The 18,299-nt window shown below is 44.7% G+C and overlaps 1 protein-coding gene across 3 annotated transcripts in view; it reads left to right on the top strand.

Moving 5' to 3' along the window:
- DEK (DEK proto-oncogene) overlaps positions 1 to 18,299 on the top strand; it is a 1,116,206-nt gene that overhangs the window by 1,019,808 nt on the left and 78,099 nt on the right. For all 3 annotated transcript variants that reach the window (XM_044065276.1, XM_044065275.1, XM_044065277.1), the window contains exon 11: positions 12,999 to 13,067. In XM_044065276.1, the coding sequence (XP_043921211.1) occupies positions 12,999 to 13,067 (69 nt within the window). The remainder of the gene's footprint in view (positions 1 to 12,998; positions 13,068 to 18,299) is intronic.

The raw sequence follows: 18,299 nt of genomic DNA, 5'->3' as shown, positions 1-18,299 counted from the left end.
CCCTATCCTTCAGCTGGATCAGTCTGCCTTTCCCCCTCTGCCTCTGTTCTCCAAGGTCTTGCTAAAAGTCAGACAGGAAAAACCAAAAATGATTGTTTGCTCCAGACTGGCCTAGTCAACACTGGTACCTGCTACTGCGCAATATGTCGCACCTTCCTCCATGGTGCCTGCCTCAGACGCCTTACCTACCGTCTCAGCAGAACCTTCAAGTTCTGCACACTCAGCTCCAAACTCTGAATCTTGCAACATGGCTAATCAATTAATTTCACCAGTTACATCTCTCAACAAACCTGTGATGGATGTCATTTTGGAGGCTAGAAGGCCTAGTACTGGAAAATCCTGTGCTGACAAATGGAAAAGATTCTGTGCCTGGAACCAATCTCAAGGGATGAGCACAGCAGCGAACAATTTACCTCAGATTTTACAATACTTAACTGAGATGCTTCACAAAGGCCTGTCTCTTTCCTCCATTAAAATCCACGCCTCAACCATTTCAGCTCATAACACAGAACCTCCCCTCTTCACTAATCCACTGCTCAAGCAGTCCCTCAGAGGGGCCAACAATTTGAGACCACCCAGAAGAGCTCCAACCCCAGCCTGGGACCTTAACTTTGTTTTGGAGAAACTCTACCTCCTTTCGAGGCAGCTGATTCTGCAGACTTAAAATTTCTTTCTTGGAAAACAGCTTTCCTTTTAGCAATCACTTCAGCTAGAAGGGTATCTGAATTACAGACCCTTATGGCAGTGGAGCCTTTCATCATCTTTCATGCGGACAGGGTGTCCCTCAGAACCAATCCATCCTTCATGCCCAAGGTGGTATCCAGTGTGGCTCTTAATCAGTCCATTAATTTGCCAACCTTGTTTCCCAATCCACAGAACAAAGGGGAACGGATACTGCATGCCTTAGATGTGCACATACAACTTAGATTCTACTTGGACAGGACTAAACCTCAAAGGAAATCCGAACAACTGGCAGCATTTGCTGCAGGGGCAGAGGGGAAGGCTATTTCAAAGCAAACCATTTCTAAATGCATAGGCCATTGCGTTCATTTCTGCTATAAGCACCATGGGAAACCTATCCCCCAGGGGGTCAGACCTCACTCCACCAGGGCTGCATTTACCTCTATGGGCTTTCTCAGAGGCGCCCCTACCAGGCACATCCTAGAAGCTGCTACCTGGAGTTCTGTACACATTTCACCAAGCATTACCATTTTTCTCTAAATCCAGAGCTGGCTTTGCCACTGCAGTCTTGCGCAGGGCCTTATAGCTGGCCCTAATGCTATTTAAATTCCTCCTCCCAACCGTAGCTTTGGGAATCTACCCAAATGTAATGACTGCAACAGTGAAACACGAAGAACATAGTACAGTTGTGTACACTTACCATAAATGTAGATGTTGGTGTATTCACTGTTGCAGTCCTGGTTACCCTCCCTCCAGCCCCCTAACTACTTTTGGTTATACCTCTACTTTCCTTTACTATGCTTAAAAGCTTTTTGGTGTATTTGCTTTTTTTTGTTGGAGGTATATCATTGCACTTTTATATTTAATTGCTTCCCATTAGGGGGGCACCTGACATCTGGGGCAAGAAAAACTGATGTAATGACGTCTGCTGCATGTTTTATACCACTGACGACCTGATGTCAAGGAAGAAGAGACAGCAACCGACGCAGGACCCAAGACTTTAATCAGGCCGACTGGGGGCTACCTGCAAGCAGATAACCCAAATGTAATGACTGCAACAGTGAATAGACTTTTAACATCTACATTTATGGTAAGTGTACACAACTGTACTTTTGCAAGTGTTGGTCGGCCATCTCCTGAAGTTTTCGTTCGAGTTTCAGATCCGAAGTCTTCAACAAAGCTAAGTACCCCGTTGGGGATCCTTTTTCTTCTCTAAACCGTTGTCGGTAAAAGTTAACAATTGTATTTCTTGTGGAAAGCAAGTATCTCATAAAGATTTTCATTCTTACTGCATTCCTTGCTTTTAGGCCCAGACCACGATGTCCCTCGCTGTCTGTTTTGTGACTTGTTCAAACCTCTAACCATTCGTAGTCCATTTTCGCATCTAAATATTTTGGTACTCTGTTCAATTATCCAGAAATGGCTTCAGTAAGCCACCCAACTACCAACATTCTGAAAAAAATGCAAAGATAAGGACAAACCGCATAGGTCCAAAGCTGCTGATGATGCTTCTGTTAAGCTAGTCGCCAGTTTGCCGGTACTCAGTGAGGCGCTTATGCATCCCCCGATACCTGCTACATCAGATTCGCAGGCCTCTACTGACACCCATTCGGGGTTCGACTGTGGAACCTGCAGATGCCTATACCTTGGATGGGTCCGGAGCTGCTGTGCAGGCACTGGCTTCTGAGGGTGTATTCAGGCCTACTGACTTGCATATTAAACAGACGCCATCTTCAAGGACTAAAACTCGATCCATGCCTAGAAAACAGACGCCCAGACCGCATGGTCAGGCCCCTATGCCTAAAAAAACAAATAAGAATGGCTGAAGACCTTATTACTCTAATCGGGAAGCCACCCTTCTCCCTCTGAGACCTAGAACTGATTTTCGTTCTGATTCTTTTGATCACGATTCTGAAATTTCTGTTTTCTCTGATCAGGAGTTGCCCTTATCTACCTATGAGGATTCTGATGCAGAGGACTCCATTCCCTTTGCTTCCCTTCCAGAGGATTTCTCTTTTGGTGAAAGTTTGCATACTCTTAGGGAGCATTTCTGCTGAGAAAGCCAGGATTATTCTGACTCCAAAAAGAGGCTTAGGGAATTCTTACTCCTACCTCAGCACAAGCCTTTAGCTATCCCTCCTGTACTGGACATTGTAGATGCCTTCTTGGAATCTAGCCTGGCCCCTGACACTTTACCTCCGGCTCCCAGAAAACCTGACTGGTATTAGAGTACCTGACTCCCACAAGATGTTCATCGTGCATACAGCTGCAGTCATAACAGATGGGTTCTCCTGCCGTCAGGCGGGTCCTCGGTCGGCCGAATTCCAAAGTCTAGGTCCGGCGTCGGTTGTCATCGCTTCTTCCCTGACGTCAGTGCAACAGGGGTATAAAAGAACCAGCCGACGCCATTTTCTTCAGTCTTTCTTGCCGCGCGGTGCCCGAAGCAGTTCAAGTGCCGGTTGGCCAGCTCCTGAAATTACGAAAATATTGCAACCGAAGTAGTCTTGAAAGCTAAGTACCCCGTTGGGGAAACTTTTCTTGCCTTAGGCCAATGTCAGACAAAGTTAATAATTGTATTTCATGTGGGAAGCAAATACCGCATAAGGATTTCCATTCCCTCTGTATTCCTTGTTTAGGCCCAGACCACGACGTCTCGGTCTGTCGCTTTTGTGCTACATTCAACAAACGCACCATAAAGCGCCGGGCGGAGTTCGCCTAGCATTATTTTGGCAAAAAAATTTAACTGCATTATGTCGTCGGATACTCAGACTCCAGTTTTGTCTAAAAAGCGCAAAGATAAGGACCGACACACTAGGTCCGCGGCCTCTACCGACACCACGCCAAAGCCGACTACACCTGGTCTGGTTCTCAGCGAGGCGCCTATGCAGCCCCTGACTACCGACGACACTTCATTGGCGGTGTCTCCTGTGCCCGAGGTCGCAGGCTCCTCGGCCCACACCCCGACTACAGATACCGAAGCCACTCTTGGCGGTGAATCTCAAAATGTGAACAGGTATACCTCCACTCAAGGTGTCTTCAGACCTTCCTCTTCTTTTTCCATCAAGGCTTTCATCAAGTCTAAAGCAGCCATGCATTCTAAGAGACAAGCTACACAGGGCCCATCTCCAGGCCCCATGCCTAAAAAAAAAGATGCTTAAAATGGCTGAGGATTTAATTACTCTTATCAGGGGTTTTGTCACAAGACAAATGGATCCTGGACATTATAAACAGAGGCTACAGATTCCATTTTCACACCCTTCCAAAAATGAGGCATGCCAAACCTGCCACACAATCGAAGGGCAGAGGCACAAAGACAAATTTCAGATCTTATAGACATGAAAGCTATTGAAGAGGTACCTACGCACGAACAAGGTCAAGGTTTTTATTCCAGACTATTCCTGGTACCAAGGAAGGGAAAAGATTGGAGACCTATTTTGGACCTATCCATCCTAAACACATTTCTACTCGTACCAAAATTCAAGATGCTCACTCTACAGCAGCTTCTTCCCATGCTGGGCAAGGAGTCTTGGCTGGTAACATTGGACCTCAAGGAGGCATACCTGCATGTCCCAATCAGACAAAATTGCAGAAGATACCTCAGATTTCTTGCAGGTTCAACCCATTATCAATTCTCTGCACTGCCCTTTGGCTTATCTACTGCGCCCAGAGTATTCACGAAATGCCTGGCATCAGTAATTGCCTACTACAGACTTCAAGGGATACAAATTTACCCTTATTTGGACGACTGCCTGATCCAAGCAGACAGCAAGCACATTCTTCTGAAACATCTGGCTTATGTAATAATGTTGTTGAATTCTCTGGGGTACACAGTCAACAAAAAGAAATCAAGGCTAATACCCACTCGAAAATAATTTTCCTTGGTGCCAACTTGGACACAAACACCCAGATGGCCTACCTCACGCCAGAGAAGCAGGGGCCACTAACTCAATACTTCAGAACACTAGCAAATTGCACCAGGCTGACTGCAAGGAAAATCCTGCAGGCTCTGGGATTCATGGCATCTTGCATCTTACTAATCCCATGTGCAAAGCTGCATATGAGGAAACTTCAATGGTACCTGAAAAACCTATGGTCTCAACACAGCCACAGTTTGGAATCAATAATACCACTAATTCCATGTCTTCAAAAGGAATTTGTGGTGGGCTCAAGCATGCCAAACAAACACAGGTCTCCCATTCAGCAAGCCTCAAGCAAATCAAGTCATCACAACAGACGCCTCGGACTACGCCTGGGGGGCGCACATGACAGATCGGTGCATTCAGGGCAAATGGTCCCAAAAAGAAAAGCACCTTCACATCAATCAAAAGGAAATGCTAGCAGTAATAAATGCTATTATAGCTTTCAAAGACCTTCTGCAACCAGGTCAACTATTAAGGACGGACAACACCACAGTAAGTGGTACATAAACAGGGAGGAACCCATTCATACCCCCTATGCAGACTGGCCATGTCACTTTAGAACATGGCCCTGGACTTACAAATCGAACTACAAGCACAGTACTTGCCAGGCAAGGAAAACACGCTGGCAGACAACCTAAGCAGAAATCTGACAGATCCACACGAATGGAAGTTGCATCCTCAAGTTTTGCCTCCCACAAAAATCACCAATTGACAAAATTCTGCTCAAGGATTTTTCATCCAAAGGCCTGGAGAGTGGACGCTCTCTTTTTCAGTTGGACATCAATGACAGTTTATGCCTTTCCACCTCTTCCTCTGCTGCCCAAAGTTCTATTAAAAACCAGAGCAGACAGACCAAAGATGATTCTCATTGCTCCAGACTGGCCAAGACAACACTGGTACCCACTCCTGAGGAGCCTGACTCATTCCCCACCATGGACCCTGCCTCTAATGCCTCCTCTTCTGACTCAGCACAGCTTCAAAACTCTTCAGTCAGCTAAAAACACTCAATCTAGCCACATGGAAGATTCTTTAGTATCACAACAGACCCTACTCTCCAAGGAGGTGCAGGATGTCATTTTGGAGGCCAGAAGGCCGTCTACTAGAAAAGCTTACTCTGCAAAATGGAAACGGTTGTGTGTCTGGAATGAGATAAAGGGCCAGGATCCTGGAAAACTGAATTTACCTCAAATATTACAGTATCTAGCTGAGCTGCTAAGCAGTGGACTTTCATTCTCCTCCAAAATCCATGCCTCAGCCATTTCTGCAGAATACAACACTGATCCACCCTTATTCTCTCACCCCCCTCTTAAGACAGTTCCTCAGAGGGGCTAAGAATCTAAAACCCACAAGGAAACCACCAATACCTGCTTGGGATCTCAATTTCATTCTAGAAAAGCTGACCTTGCCTCCTTTTGAGCCAGCTGCCTCATCAGATTTGCAATATTTGTCCTGGAAAACAGCTTTCCTTCTGGCTATTACCTCAGCTCGTAGGGTATCGGAACTACAAGCTCTCATGGCTGTGCAGCCATTTATCTTCCATCAGGACAGAGTTTCCTTACGAACCAACCCGTGCTTTATGCCAAAAGTGGTATCCAGGGTAGCTTTGAATCAGGCTATACATTTACCTACCTTTTATCCTAATCCTCAAAATAAAGGGGAGAGATTACTACACTCCTTGGACATCCACAGACAACTGCGTTATTATTTGGACGGAACAAAGCCTTTCAGAAGATCAGAACAGCTCTTTGTGTCCTCTGCTATAGGAGCTCAAGGAAAGCCAATTTCCAAACAGACTATCTCAAAATGGATAGCCCACTGCATATGCTTTTGCTATTCTTTTCATGGCAAAACTGTACCCACAGGCATCAGATCTCACTCCACAAGGGCCACGGCTACCTCTGCAGCTTTTCTCAGAGGAGTTCCTACCAAAGATATTTTGGAAGCAGCCACTTGGAGTTCTGTGCATACCTTCTCCAAGCACTACCACCTTCCATTATACTCCAAATCTAGAGCGGGCTTTGCCACTGCAGTCTTGCAGGGCATTCTGGCTCCTCCTAGTTCCACCTAGTGCCTACCACCCCTTTCTTAGCTTTGGGATTCTACCCATCTGTTATGACTGCAGCTGTATGCACAATGAACATAGTACAGTTTTGTACCTACCATAAATGTAGATGTTCGAGTGCGAATACAGCTGCATTCCAGGTTTCCCTCACTCCTTCCCCTCTTGGGACAGGCCTATAGGCTAACACCTCCTCATGCAACCTGATTGGGGTATTGATTCTTGATGTATTTGCTTGCACTACTGTATTTTGATTATATGCCATTGCTTTATTACACAAATTTATGTTTTGCCTTCCTTCTGGGGGCACCTGACATCTGGGGCAAGAAAAACTGAAGAAAATGGCGTTGGCTGGTTCTTATACCCCTGTCGCACTGACGTCAGGGAAGAAGCGACGACAACCGACACAGGACCTAGACTTTGGAATTCGGCCGACCGAGGACCTGCCTGACGGCAGGAGAACCCATCTGTTATGACTGCAGCTGTATTGGCACTCTAACATCTACATTTATGGTAGGTACAAAACTGTACTTTCCTCTTTAGGAATCCTACTGCGGATCATGAGACCATTTCACAGGGACCGAAAGACATTAAGGCTACTACTGCCAAAAACCCTATCCCCTCTGATAGAGATTCCAGAGCCCTGGGCAGATGGTGTAAGAAGGTATACACTTCTGCTACTTTGGCCATTAGGGCCTTAAACTGCCAGTTTCATATGCTAAGGTATCAGCAGCATATTATTGGATTGCTTAAACAGAAAATGATTCCTGACTTTGCTGAAAATAAAGAATTACAGGATGTGATGCTTTCTGCTGAACAAGTTGGAAAACATACTTTGCAGTGTGGTTTTGATTCATTAGAGGCATCTTGCATGGCTGCTGTAACTGGGCCTGTACTTGGAAGGCATGCCTGGCTTAAGAAGCAAACTTTGCCAGATCATGTTAAAGCTAAATTACTGGATGCTTCCTTAAACCAAGACAGCCTATTTGGCAACAAAGCAGTAGTAGTACTTAAAAAGATGGAGGAAAAAGCTAACTCTATGCAAACTTGATCCTCCCAGATTTAGTAGGCACTGGCCTTCTAAGAATTGGTCATTTCCTGCTCTTCCAGGCCGTCAGTCCAAACCCAGGACCAGCATACCACCCAGGCTTCAGTCTCAAGGTACTCACAGGCCTAAGCAGTGGGGGGCTCCCACTTCCAAAGCTGGAAGTAGTAAGACCCCCCCCCCCATGGTAAACTGTCACAATGACTTAACTTTAAACCTTCCAAACCCTGCTCAACTGACTTTCCTTTTAGGGGGAAAGATTGACCTGCATGCAAAAAAACTGAGAACTCAAGACAAGTGGGTTTTAAAATAGTTTCCCAAGGATACAGATTCCACTTGCACTCCTTACCATCCCCAAACGGTTGACCAGACCTACCCCCAAATCAGTGGGCAGAGGCTCAAAAGCAGGTTTTCTCTCTTCTAAGTATCAGGGCTATTCAACCTTTCCCAGAAGAGGAATGGGGGCAAGGTTTTTACTTGAGACTTTTCCTGGTACCCAAAAAAGACCATTCCTGGCATCCTATCCTGGACCTGTCTGTCCTAAACATCTTTTTGGTAATCCCAATATTCAAAAGGCTAACTCTTCAACTACTTCCCATGCTAGGCAAAAATGCCTGGTTGGCAACACTGGATTTAAAAGAAAGCCTACCTGCACATCCCAATAAGGGAATCTTGTAGAAAATACCTACGCTTCAGAGCAGGCTACATGCACTATTAGTTCTCTGCACTTCCCTTTTGCTTCTCTACTGCACCCAGGGTATTCACAAAGTGCCTAGCTCTAGTCATTGCATTCTACAGGCAAAGTAATATTCAAATATACCCATACCAGGACGATTGTCTAATTCAGGCAGAAAGCCAGGACATACTATTAAATCTGGCATTTGTAAAGAAATTGCTAACTTCTCTGTAGTACACCATAAACGAAAATAAATCACATCTAGTACCCTGCCAACAAATTGTATTCCTGGGAGCAAGCTTGAGTAAAACTTCCCAGATGGCTTAACCTCACGCCAGAGAATCAAGTTTGACAGCCTACTTCAAACTACTGGCCACAAAGACCCAGTTATCTGCAAGGAAAATACTGCAAGCCTTGGGGTTCATGGTCTCTTGCATTCTAATTCCATATGCTTAGATTCATAGATTAGATTCATAGATTAGTATTAAGCTAACTGCCATTGCAAGCCATTTTAAGCCTAGTCAATTATCCCTTGAGACTCAAACCCTGCACCTTGTGTTTGTAAGGCAAACACCTTAACCATTAGGCCACCCTCCCAACCCTGCATATGAGGAAACTACAATGGTATCTAAAAAGGCTATGGTGTCAACATTCTCAAAACCTAGAATCAATGATTCCTATCATCCCTTGTCTAAAGATAAAGTTCTTTTGGTGGGCAGAGGCCTGCCACCACAACAAGGGACTGCCATTCACTCTACCTCCTGATGCCCAAACCCCAACAACAGACTCATCAGACTATGCATGAAGGGCTCACTTGGCAGGGCAGTGCATTCAGGGCAAATGGAACTAAAGTCAAATGAACCTGCATATCGATCAAAAATAAATGTTAGCTGTACAGAATGCTTTGACAGCCTTCAAGGACCACATCCTTCCAGGACAATTATTGGTAAAGACAGCCAACACCACTGTTGTGGTACAAATGCAGGGGGGTACCCACTCATACCCTCTCTGCAGACTAGCCATGGCTCTGTGGAACACTGTCTTGAGCTACTAAGTGCATCTACAAGCTCAATTCCTGCCAGGCAAGCTCAAATACACTTGCAGACGTCCTTGGCAGAAATCACATGGACCCACACGAGTGGAAACTGGAACCAAATATATTCAACATTTTGAGAAACAAATGGGGGATCCCAGAGATGGACCTGTTTGCCTCCCCTCAGAACTACCAGTTGGACAAATTCTGCACAAGGACTCCCCACAGACAGGCTTGGAAAGTGGATGGCCCTGTCCTTCACCTGAAAAGATTTATCAGTCTATGCCTTTCCCCCTCTGACTCTCCTCTCCAAAGTTCTAGTAAAGATCAAACACCAAAGTTCTACTAAAGATCAAATAGGACAAACCAAGGACAACACTCATTGCACCAGACTGGCCACGCCACCACTGGTACCCCCTCTTGAGCAATGTCTCACTGCTGGAACCATGGCACCTGCCTCAGACCCCTTCCCTGCTGTCCCAGCAGAAGGGCCAGATTCTGCACCCCCCCCAAGCTTCAAACCCTTGAACTTGCAGCCTGGCTAATTACCTGAACACTCCGTTACCATCCCTCCGTACCAAGTGATGGAGGTCATTCTGGAGGCAAGGAGGCCTTTTACTCGAAAATCCTATGCTGAAAAATGGAAAAGATTCTGTTCCTGGAGCCAGACTAAGGGATGGGTACAACAGTGCCCAATTTACCGCACATTCTTCAATAGTTAACGGAGATGCTTCTTAAGGGCCTTTCCTTTTCTTCCATTAAAATTCATGGCTGTGCCATTTCAGCACATTATAATACAGAACTACCCCTCTTCTCGCATCCACTGCTGAAGCAATTCCTCAGAGGATCCATAAACTTAAGACCACCCAGGAAAGCCCCTACTCCAGCCTGGGACCTTAGCTTTTTATTGGAAAAGCTCACTCTACGTCCCTTTGAGCCAGCTGCAAATGCAGAGTTGAAGTTCCTTTCTTGAAAAACAGCCTTCTTTCTAGCCATCACTTCAGCAAGAAGGGTGTCTGAATTACAGGCCCTCATTGCAGTGGAGCCTTTCATCATCTTTCATGCAGACAGGGTACCCCTCAGGACCAATCCTTCCTTTATGCCCAAGGTGGTATCCAGTGTGGCCCTTAATCAGTCCATTCATATGCCAACCTTTTCTAATCCACAGAGCAAAGGGGAACAAATACTGCACTCCTTGGATGTGCACAGGCAACTTAGATTTTACTTGGACAGGATTAAGCCTCTCAGGAAATCTGAACAACTATTGGTTGCATTTGCTGCAGGGGCAGAGGGGAAGGCCATTTCCAAACAAACCATTACTAAGTGGATAGGCCATTGCATTCATTTCTGCTATAAGCACCATGGAAAACGTACCCACAGGGGATAAGACCACATTCCACCAGGGCTGCATCTACCTTTACAGCCCTTCTCAGAGGTGTCCCTACCAGGTATATCTTAGAAGCTGCTAACTGGAGTTCTGTACATACCTTCACCAAGCATTACCACTTGCCAATATTTTCTAAATCCAGAGCTGGTTTTGCCACTGCAGTCCTGCAGGGCCTGGTCCTAATGCTCTCTAATTGCCTCCTCCCTTTAGCTTTGGGAATCTACCCAAATGTAATGACTGCATTTTTTATGCATTTTTTGCATATTTTAAAGCAGACTATTTCCAAATGGATAAGCCATTGCATTTGTTTCTGCTACATGCACCATGGTAAACCTATCCCCAAGGGGATCGGGTCTCATTCCACCAGGGCTGCATCTACTTCTGCAGCCTTTCTCAGAGGGGTTCCTACCAGAGACATTCTAGACGCTGCTACCTGGAGCTCAGTTCATACATTCACCAAACATTACCATTTATCTCTCTTTAAATCCAGAGCTGGCTTTGCCACTGCTGTCCTGCAGGGCCTTATAGCTGCTCCTAATGCTGTATAAATCCATCTCCCCAACCATAGCTTTGGGATTCTACCCAAATGTAATGACTGCAACAGTGAAACACGAAGAACATAGTACAGTTGTGTACACTTACCATAAATATAGATGTTAAAGTGTATTCACTGTTGCAGTCCTGGTTACCCTCCCTCAAGCCCCCTGACTGCTATTGTTTATACCTCTCCTTTTGTTTTCTATACTTAAAGCTTTTTGGTGTATTTGCTTTTTATTGGAAGTGTAACCTTGTATATAATTGCTTCCCATTATGGGGGCACCTGACATTTGGGGCAAGAAAAACTGATGTAATGGCGTCTGTTGCATGCTTTATACCCCTGACTACCTGATGTCATGGAAGATGAGACCTCAACTGATGCAGGACCTAACACTTTGATAATCAGGCCGACTGATGGCTACCTGCAAGCAGATAACCCAAATGTAATGACTGCAACAGTGAATACACTCTAATATCTACATTTATGGTAAGTGTACAAAAAAAAGCGTAGATGGTTGCCACCTCCGTGAAGGATATGAAGACATCAGATTTTTTTTTTTACTTTGGCAATAAAGATTTGCTGTGAGCTTTAGGCTGCCTAGGCACACTTACTACTATTGGAGTTTTTGTATCAGTTCCTGAGTTCCACTTGGTATTCCGGGATTTAAGGGAATGTTAGCCTGACCCTTAGGTCTGAAGTCAGGCCTGGTATCAGACTGAGTTATGACTGCCACAGTGACAACATTATAGCATCTACAAATATAGCAAGCTGCTTTAACGATGCTTTCCTAATGGCTGTATACTTTAACCCTTTTGCACATGTAAAGCATATTGCTCATTGTGTATTCTGATGCTTCAAAGTTTATTTTTGAAGGTTTGAAGATGGTTTAGCTCTGAGAAATACTAATTGTACTGTTACTGTGTTAAGTCAAATGCATGATATTCCAGAACAAAAATGTTGTTGCCATTGTTGAACACCATCCATTGTGGTAAACCTTAAACTTTAAAACGTGTGTGCTTACATGGTTGTATGTGTGCATATTTTTTACAAATTCTTATCCATATTTTCTTGAGCCCTCTTGATGAGGCAAGGTGATGTAAATAGAGCAGTCTTTCAACGAAGGTCATGGATATTATCCTGTAGTATTACATAAAGGGGTAAATCACTGGCTTTGGTCACTAACTTTCCTTCATGTAGCCAAGGAAGGAAGTCTAGTGTCAAACTTCAGGCAGATGTCATTTATCTTAACTGTCCAAAGTGATGGCTCCCTGTTTCCAGTGAAATGGGCAAGGTTAACTTTCTCTCTTAGCAGGTTTGGGGGTAGATTTGAAAATTGGTTATGTCTAAACACTATCCCTGCTTCTTTTTTTTAGGACTATGTAAATAAATGTGAAGGACTTTTATTAGTTTAGAGTTGATATGAATTAGTACTCTAGAAAGCAGTCACAGCTTCTGCTGAGTATGTAGTAAATAACTCACTCCCAACACTATTTTAACTAAATGGTAGAGGAGCTTTACTTGCAGTTCTGATGCTATTCAGTTTTAGGGTGAAATTTTCATTCACTAAAGGGTGAATATTGTGAAGCTGTAACACTTTCAGTGGATTCTAACAATTTGAAGTTTAAATTGTGTTGATTCATTTCTCTGTTTCCTCCATAGGTGTATGAAAAATATCCTTCTTATGACCTGACAGATCGGAAAGACTTCATAAAAAAGACAGTCAAAGAGGTATGCGTGTGTATAAAATGACACTGCCTGTAATTTTAGATGTTCTTCATTCAACATTGCTGCAGTCCTAACTATTGGGTAGTCCGCTGTCCAGTCGGCCCGAATACCAAAGTATATGGCTGACGTCGGTCAGGGCGCATTAGACTGACGTCAGTACGTCAGGGTACTAATGCGCATGACCGACGTCATATCCTCAGTCTTTTTTGCCGCATGGTCCGATGCAGAAGCAATTTTGCGAGTGCAGGTTGGCGTTCTGAAAGTTTCTGAAGTCTGAGTTTCAGACCGAATCAAAGTTGGCTAAGTACCCCGTTGGGGAATATTTTGGTTTTTTCTTGCCTCAGTATTTAACCGGATGTCAGAAAAAGTGAATAACTGTATTTCTTGTGGGAAACAGATACCTCATAGGGATTACCATACTTTGTGTATACCTTGTTTAGGGCCTGAGCACGACGTTGTTGGATGCCGCTCTTGTGCTAGATTTAACAAACGCACTATTAAGAGGAGGTTAGACTGTGCCAGGTTAGTTTTTGGGAAGCGTTGTAATTATAAAATGCCGTCGGATGCTCCGGCGCTTCGCCAAAAGCGCAAGGACAAAGTAGCAAAACCTAGAGTTGAAGAAACGACAGTCCCGGACGTCGGTTCTCTAGAAGGCTCAGTGGAGCCGGAGGTTCTGCCAGGAGTTTCTTTGGAGTCTCAGGGAGAGACTTTACTGTTACAAGATGTGTCCTCTCAGGAAGTAGGCCAGGCTGAGGGGCTTCTCAGGTGGCTGTTCTTCCCTCTCTTCCTAAGGTGGTTAGGGCCTCCCCTTCTGTTTCCAAGGCTTCTTTGAGAGGCAGGCCAAGTTTAGCTTCAGTGGGGGTTTCTCCTAGTGCTTCAGGGTCTTTGCCTAAGAAACATATGCTTAAAATGGCAGAGGATTTAATTACTATGATTAGGGGTTCTATGCCCCCTCCTGATAAGAGGCCTAGGGTGGAACCTGAGTTTGAGAGTTTTGAGCAATGTTCGAGGCTTCTGAGTCTTCGGCTGAAGACTTGCAGGAGTATCCTCCTTATTCTGATTCTGATGTAGATGATTCTACTCCTTCAGCTTCTCCTCCTGAGGATTTTTCATTTTCAGAGACTCTGCATTCCATGAGGGAGCATTTTAAATGGGAAGGTCAAGATTTCTCTGACTCCAGGAAGAGGCTTAGGGAATTCTTGTTTTTACCCCAGCATAGGCCTTTAGCTATACCTCCTGTTCTGAATGTGGTGGAAGATGTTTTGCAGAGGCTTCCTGAATCCAGATTCTTTGCCTCCTGCTCCAGTTAAACCGGATAGGTACTATAGGGTGCCTGAAGCTCATAAGTATCTTTTTAAGAGTCCTAGGTCAGACCCGGAAACTGTCTCTCAGGGGCCTAAAGGTGTGAAGGCCTCTGTTGTTAAAAATCCTGTTCCTCCTGATAAAGAGGCAAGGGCTTTGGATAGATGGGGAAAGAAAGTGTATACTTCTTCCACTTTAGCCATGAGGGCGTTGAATTGTCAGTTTCACATGTTAAAATATCAGAATTATCTCCTTTCACAATTGAAATCTAAGGTGGATGCTCTGGCAGAAGGTATTGAATGTAAAGAGTTGCAGGATTTAGTTCATGTGTCTGAACAGGTGGGTAAACATTCCCTGCAGTGTGGTTTTGATGCTGTGCAGGCCTCCTCGAGGGTGGCTGCCACTGGTTCTGTTCTTCGTAGGCATGCCTGGTTGAGGGATCAATTTAGCTGAGCATGTTAAAACAAGGATTTTGGATGCTCCTTTACAGTCTGATGTGTTGTTTGGTGCGCCTGTGGAAGCAGTTTTAAAGAAAATGGAGGACAAGGCTAAGTCTATGCAAACTGTTAAGGATTTTTTGCAGGTTCAGCCTCCGAAGTTTAGTAGAAATTGGCCTACTAAGGGATGGACTTATCCTGCTTATGATTCTCAGTCTAGGGGTAGGTCTAGACGTGGTAGGGGCAGAGCTCAAGGTTCTTTTAGGCCTAGGACAGGGAGTTCCCCTGCTCAGACATCTGGTGAGGGCAGGGGTCAGTCCTTTCGTAAGCAGACCCAATGACCTGCCTTTTCAGCTGCCAGTACATTCTCGCCTGGCAGCACCTTTGGGAGGAAGGCTGTCTCTTTTCAAAGAAAATTGGGATTTAATTACCCAAGACAGATGGGTTCTGGATATCATTCACCACGGTTACAGGTTTTATTTCCATACCTTGCCTCCTTTCAAAGGCATGCCAGACATTCCTCCTCTACAAAGAACAGAGGCTCACAGGCAAATTTCTCTGTTGCTTGAAATAGGGGCCATTCAGCCAGTTCCTGTGCCAGAAAGGGGCCTAGGTTTTTATTCTCGCCTGTTCCTAGTACCAAAGAAGGGGAACACGTGGAGACCAATTTTGGATTTATCTATCCTCAACACTTATCTGGACATTCCCAAGTTCAAAATGTTGACGTTACAACAGCTTTTACCTCTGCTGGGCAAAGATCACTGGATGGTAACTTTAGATCTCAGGGAAGCTTACCTTCATGTGCCTATAAGACTAAGTTGCAGGAAGTATCTGCGTTTTCGAGCTGGAAATTCTCATTGTCAGTTCTCTGCATTGCCCTTTGGCTTATCTACTGCCCAGAGTATTCACAAAGGTTCTGGCTCCAGTGATAGCTTACTTCAGGCTAAATGGAATTCAAATCTATCCTTACTTGGACGACTGCCTGATTCTGGCTCAAGAAAAGGAAGATCTTCTACAGCATTTGGAATATGTCATAGCAGTGCTAAGATGCCTAGGGTATTCTGTGAACGAAATAAAGTCCAGTCTAGTACCCTCTCAAGACATGTGCTTTCTGGGTGTGAGACTGAATACAGCAGCCCAGATGGCCTTTTAACCCCGGACAAACAAAAGAATCTTTCCAGTTACTTCCATCAACTATCTCTTCAGTCCGGGCTGACTGCAAGGACAGTCCTTCAAGCCTTAGGGTTCATGGCATCTTGTATTCTGGTGCTTCCCAATGCCAAACTGCATATGAGGAAGCTGCAATGGTATCTCAAAATGTATGGACACAGCACTGCCAGGATTTGGACACTGTCATTCAAATAATACCTTGCATTCAAAAGGAATTTTTGTGGTGGGCTCAGGAATGTCACCTAAACAAGGGACTCTCTGTGACCCGGCCAGAGGCGAGTCAGATTCTAACGACAGATGCCTCAGACATTGCTTGGGAGCTCATCTAAATGGAAAGTGGATACAAGACAAGTGGCCTGCCAGACTACAGCATCTACATATCAACATGAAAGAGATGTTAGCAGTCCAGTTTGCATTAATGGCTTTCAAGGAGTTACTTCTTCCTGGACAGGTGTTGATTCTAACAGACAACACAACTGTCATGTGGTACATCAACAAACAAGGGGAACACATTCTTACCCATTGTGCAGGCAAGCAATGATTTTATGGGAGACTGCGCTCAGCTTGCAACTAACTCTTCAGGCAAGGTTTCTGCCGGAGCACAGAACTCCTTAGCAGATGTGTTAAGCAGACAAATCATGGATCCCCACGAGTGGAAACTGGATCTTCATGTATTTCAAAATTGACAGTGTCATGGGGAACTCCAGACATAGATCTGTTCGCTTCTCCACTAAACCAACAGCTGCCAAAGTTTTGCACAAAGAGGTTTCATCACACAGCTTGGAAAGTGGATGCTCTTTCTTTCAGTTGGAAAAATCTTCATGTGTATGCTTTTCCACCTCTGCCTCTTCTTCCAAAGGTGCTTCTAAAGGTCAGACAAGACAAGCCAAGGATGATTTTAATAGCTCCAGATTGGCCTCGGCAGCACTGGTACCCATTACTGAGGAGTCTGGTAAGGAAGCCTCCATGGCCTTTACCCTTGATTCCACACCTGTTGTCTCAGAGGGACGGTCACCTGCTCAATGTCAAGCTTCACTCTCTTCATCTAACAGCCTGGCATATTCTGTTTTGAAACACAGCAGGTCTCAACTTCCTCAACAAGTTTTAAATGTGATTATGGAAGCCAGAAGACCTAGTACAAGGAAAGTGTACGCAGAAAAATGGAAGAGATTTTTATTTTGGACTGCAGCAAAGAATTTGGAGATTTCTGAGCCTAATTTGAGTGTGGCTCTTCAATATCTTACTGAGTTACTGGACAAAGGTTTGTCTTTCTCTTCCATTAAGATTCATGCTGCAGCAATTTCAGCTCACTATGATTGTGACCCACCATTGTTTTCACATCCTTTGTTCAAGCAATTTCTTGGAGGGGCAAAGAATATAAGACCCCCACGTAGAGCTCCTACTCCTGCTTGGGATCTCAATTTTGTGTTGGAGAAACTTACTCTACAACCTTTTGAGCCTGCGGCTACTGCTGAACTGAAATACTTGTCATGGAAGACTGCTTTTTTGTTGGCCATTACTTCTGCAAGAAGGGTTTCTGAGTTGCAGGCCCTTATGGCGGTTGAGCCTTTTTTGATTTTTCATAAGGATAGGGTATCATTACGTACTAATCCTTCCTTTATGCCTAAGGTGGTTTCTAGTGTGGCTTTAAACCAAACTATTCATTTGCCTACTTTTTATGCAGATCCTCAAAATAAGGGGGAAAAGATTTTGCATACGTTAGATGTACACAGGCAATTGCGTTATTATTTAAGCAGGACTAAGGATTTTAGGCAGTCTCAGCAGTTGTTTGTTTCTTTTGCTTTGAGTTCGCAGGGCAAGCCTGTGTCAAAACAAACTATTTCTAGGTGGATTGGGTTTTGCATTGCATTTTGTTATTCCCATCATGGCAAGGAGATTCCAGCTGGGATTAGGCCTCATTCCACTAGGGCTACTGCCACTTCAACAGCATTTCTAAGGGGGGTGGCAACTAAGGATATTTTGGAGGCAGCTACTTGGAGTTCAGTGCATACTTTCTCTAAGCATTATCACCTTCCTCTCTACTCTAAGTCTAGGGCTGGTTTTGCCACGGCTATTTTGCAAGGCATATTGTCAGCTCCTGCTTCTTTATGATTTGCCAGCCTCCCTTACCTCTGCTTTGGGATTCTACCCAATAGTTAGGACTGCAGCAATGTGGAATGAAGAACATAGTACAGTTTTGTACCTACCATAAATGTAGATGTTCGAGGATCCACATTGCTGCAGTCCAATTTACCCTCCCTCCTTCCCCTCTGTGTTTAGGGGTGGTTGTGTAGGTGAGGTTATATGTTTGTATATATTGTACATA

Source organism: Protopterus annectens, chromosome 3.part0 (genome assembly GCF_019279795.1).
Source record: "Protopterus annectens isolate FY-2018-M chromosome 3.part0, PAN1.0, whole genome shotgun sequence".
Taxonomy (NCBI): domain Eukaryota; kingdom Metazoa; phylum Chordata; order Ceratodontiformes; family Protopteridae; genus Protopterus; species Protopterus annectens.
This window is presented reverse-complemented; position numbering and strand designations above follow the sequence as displayed.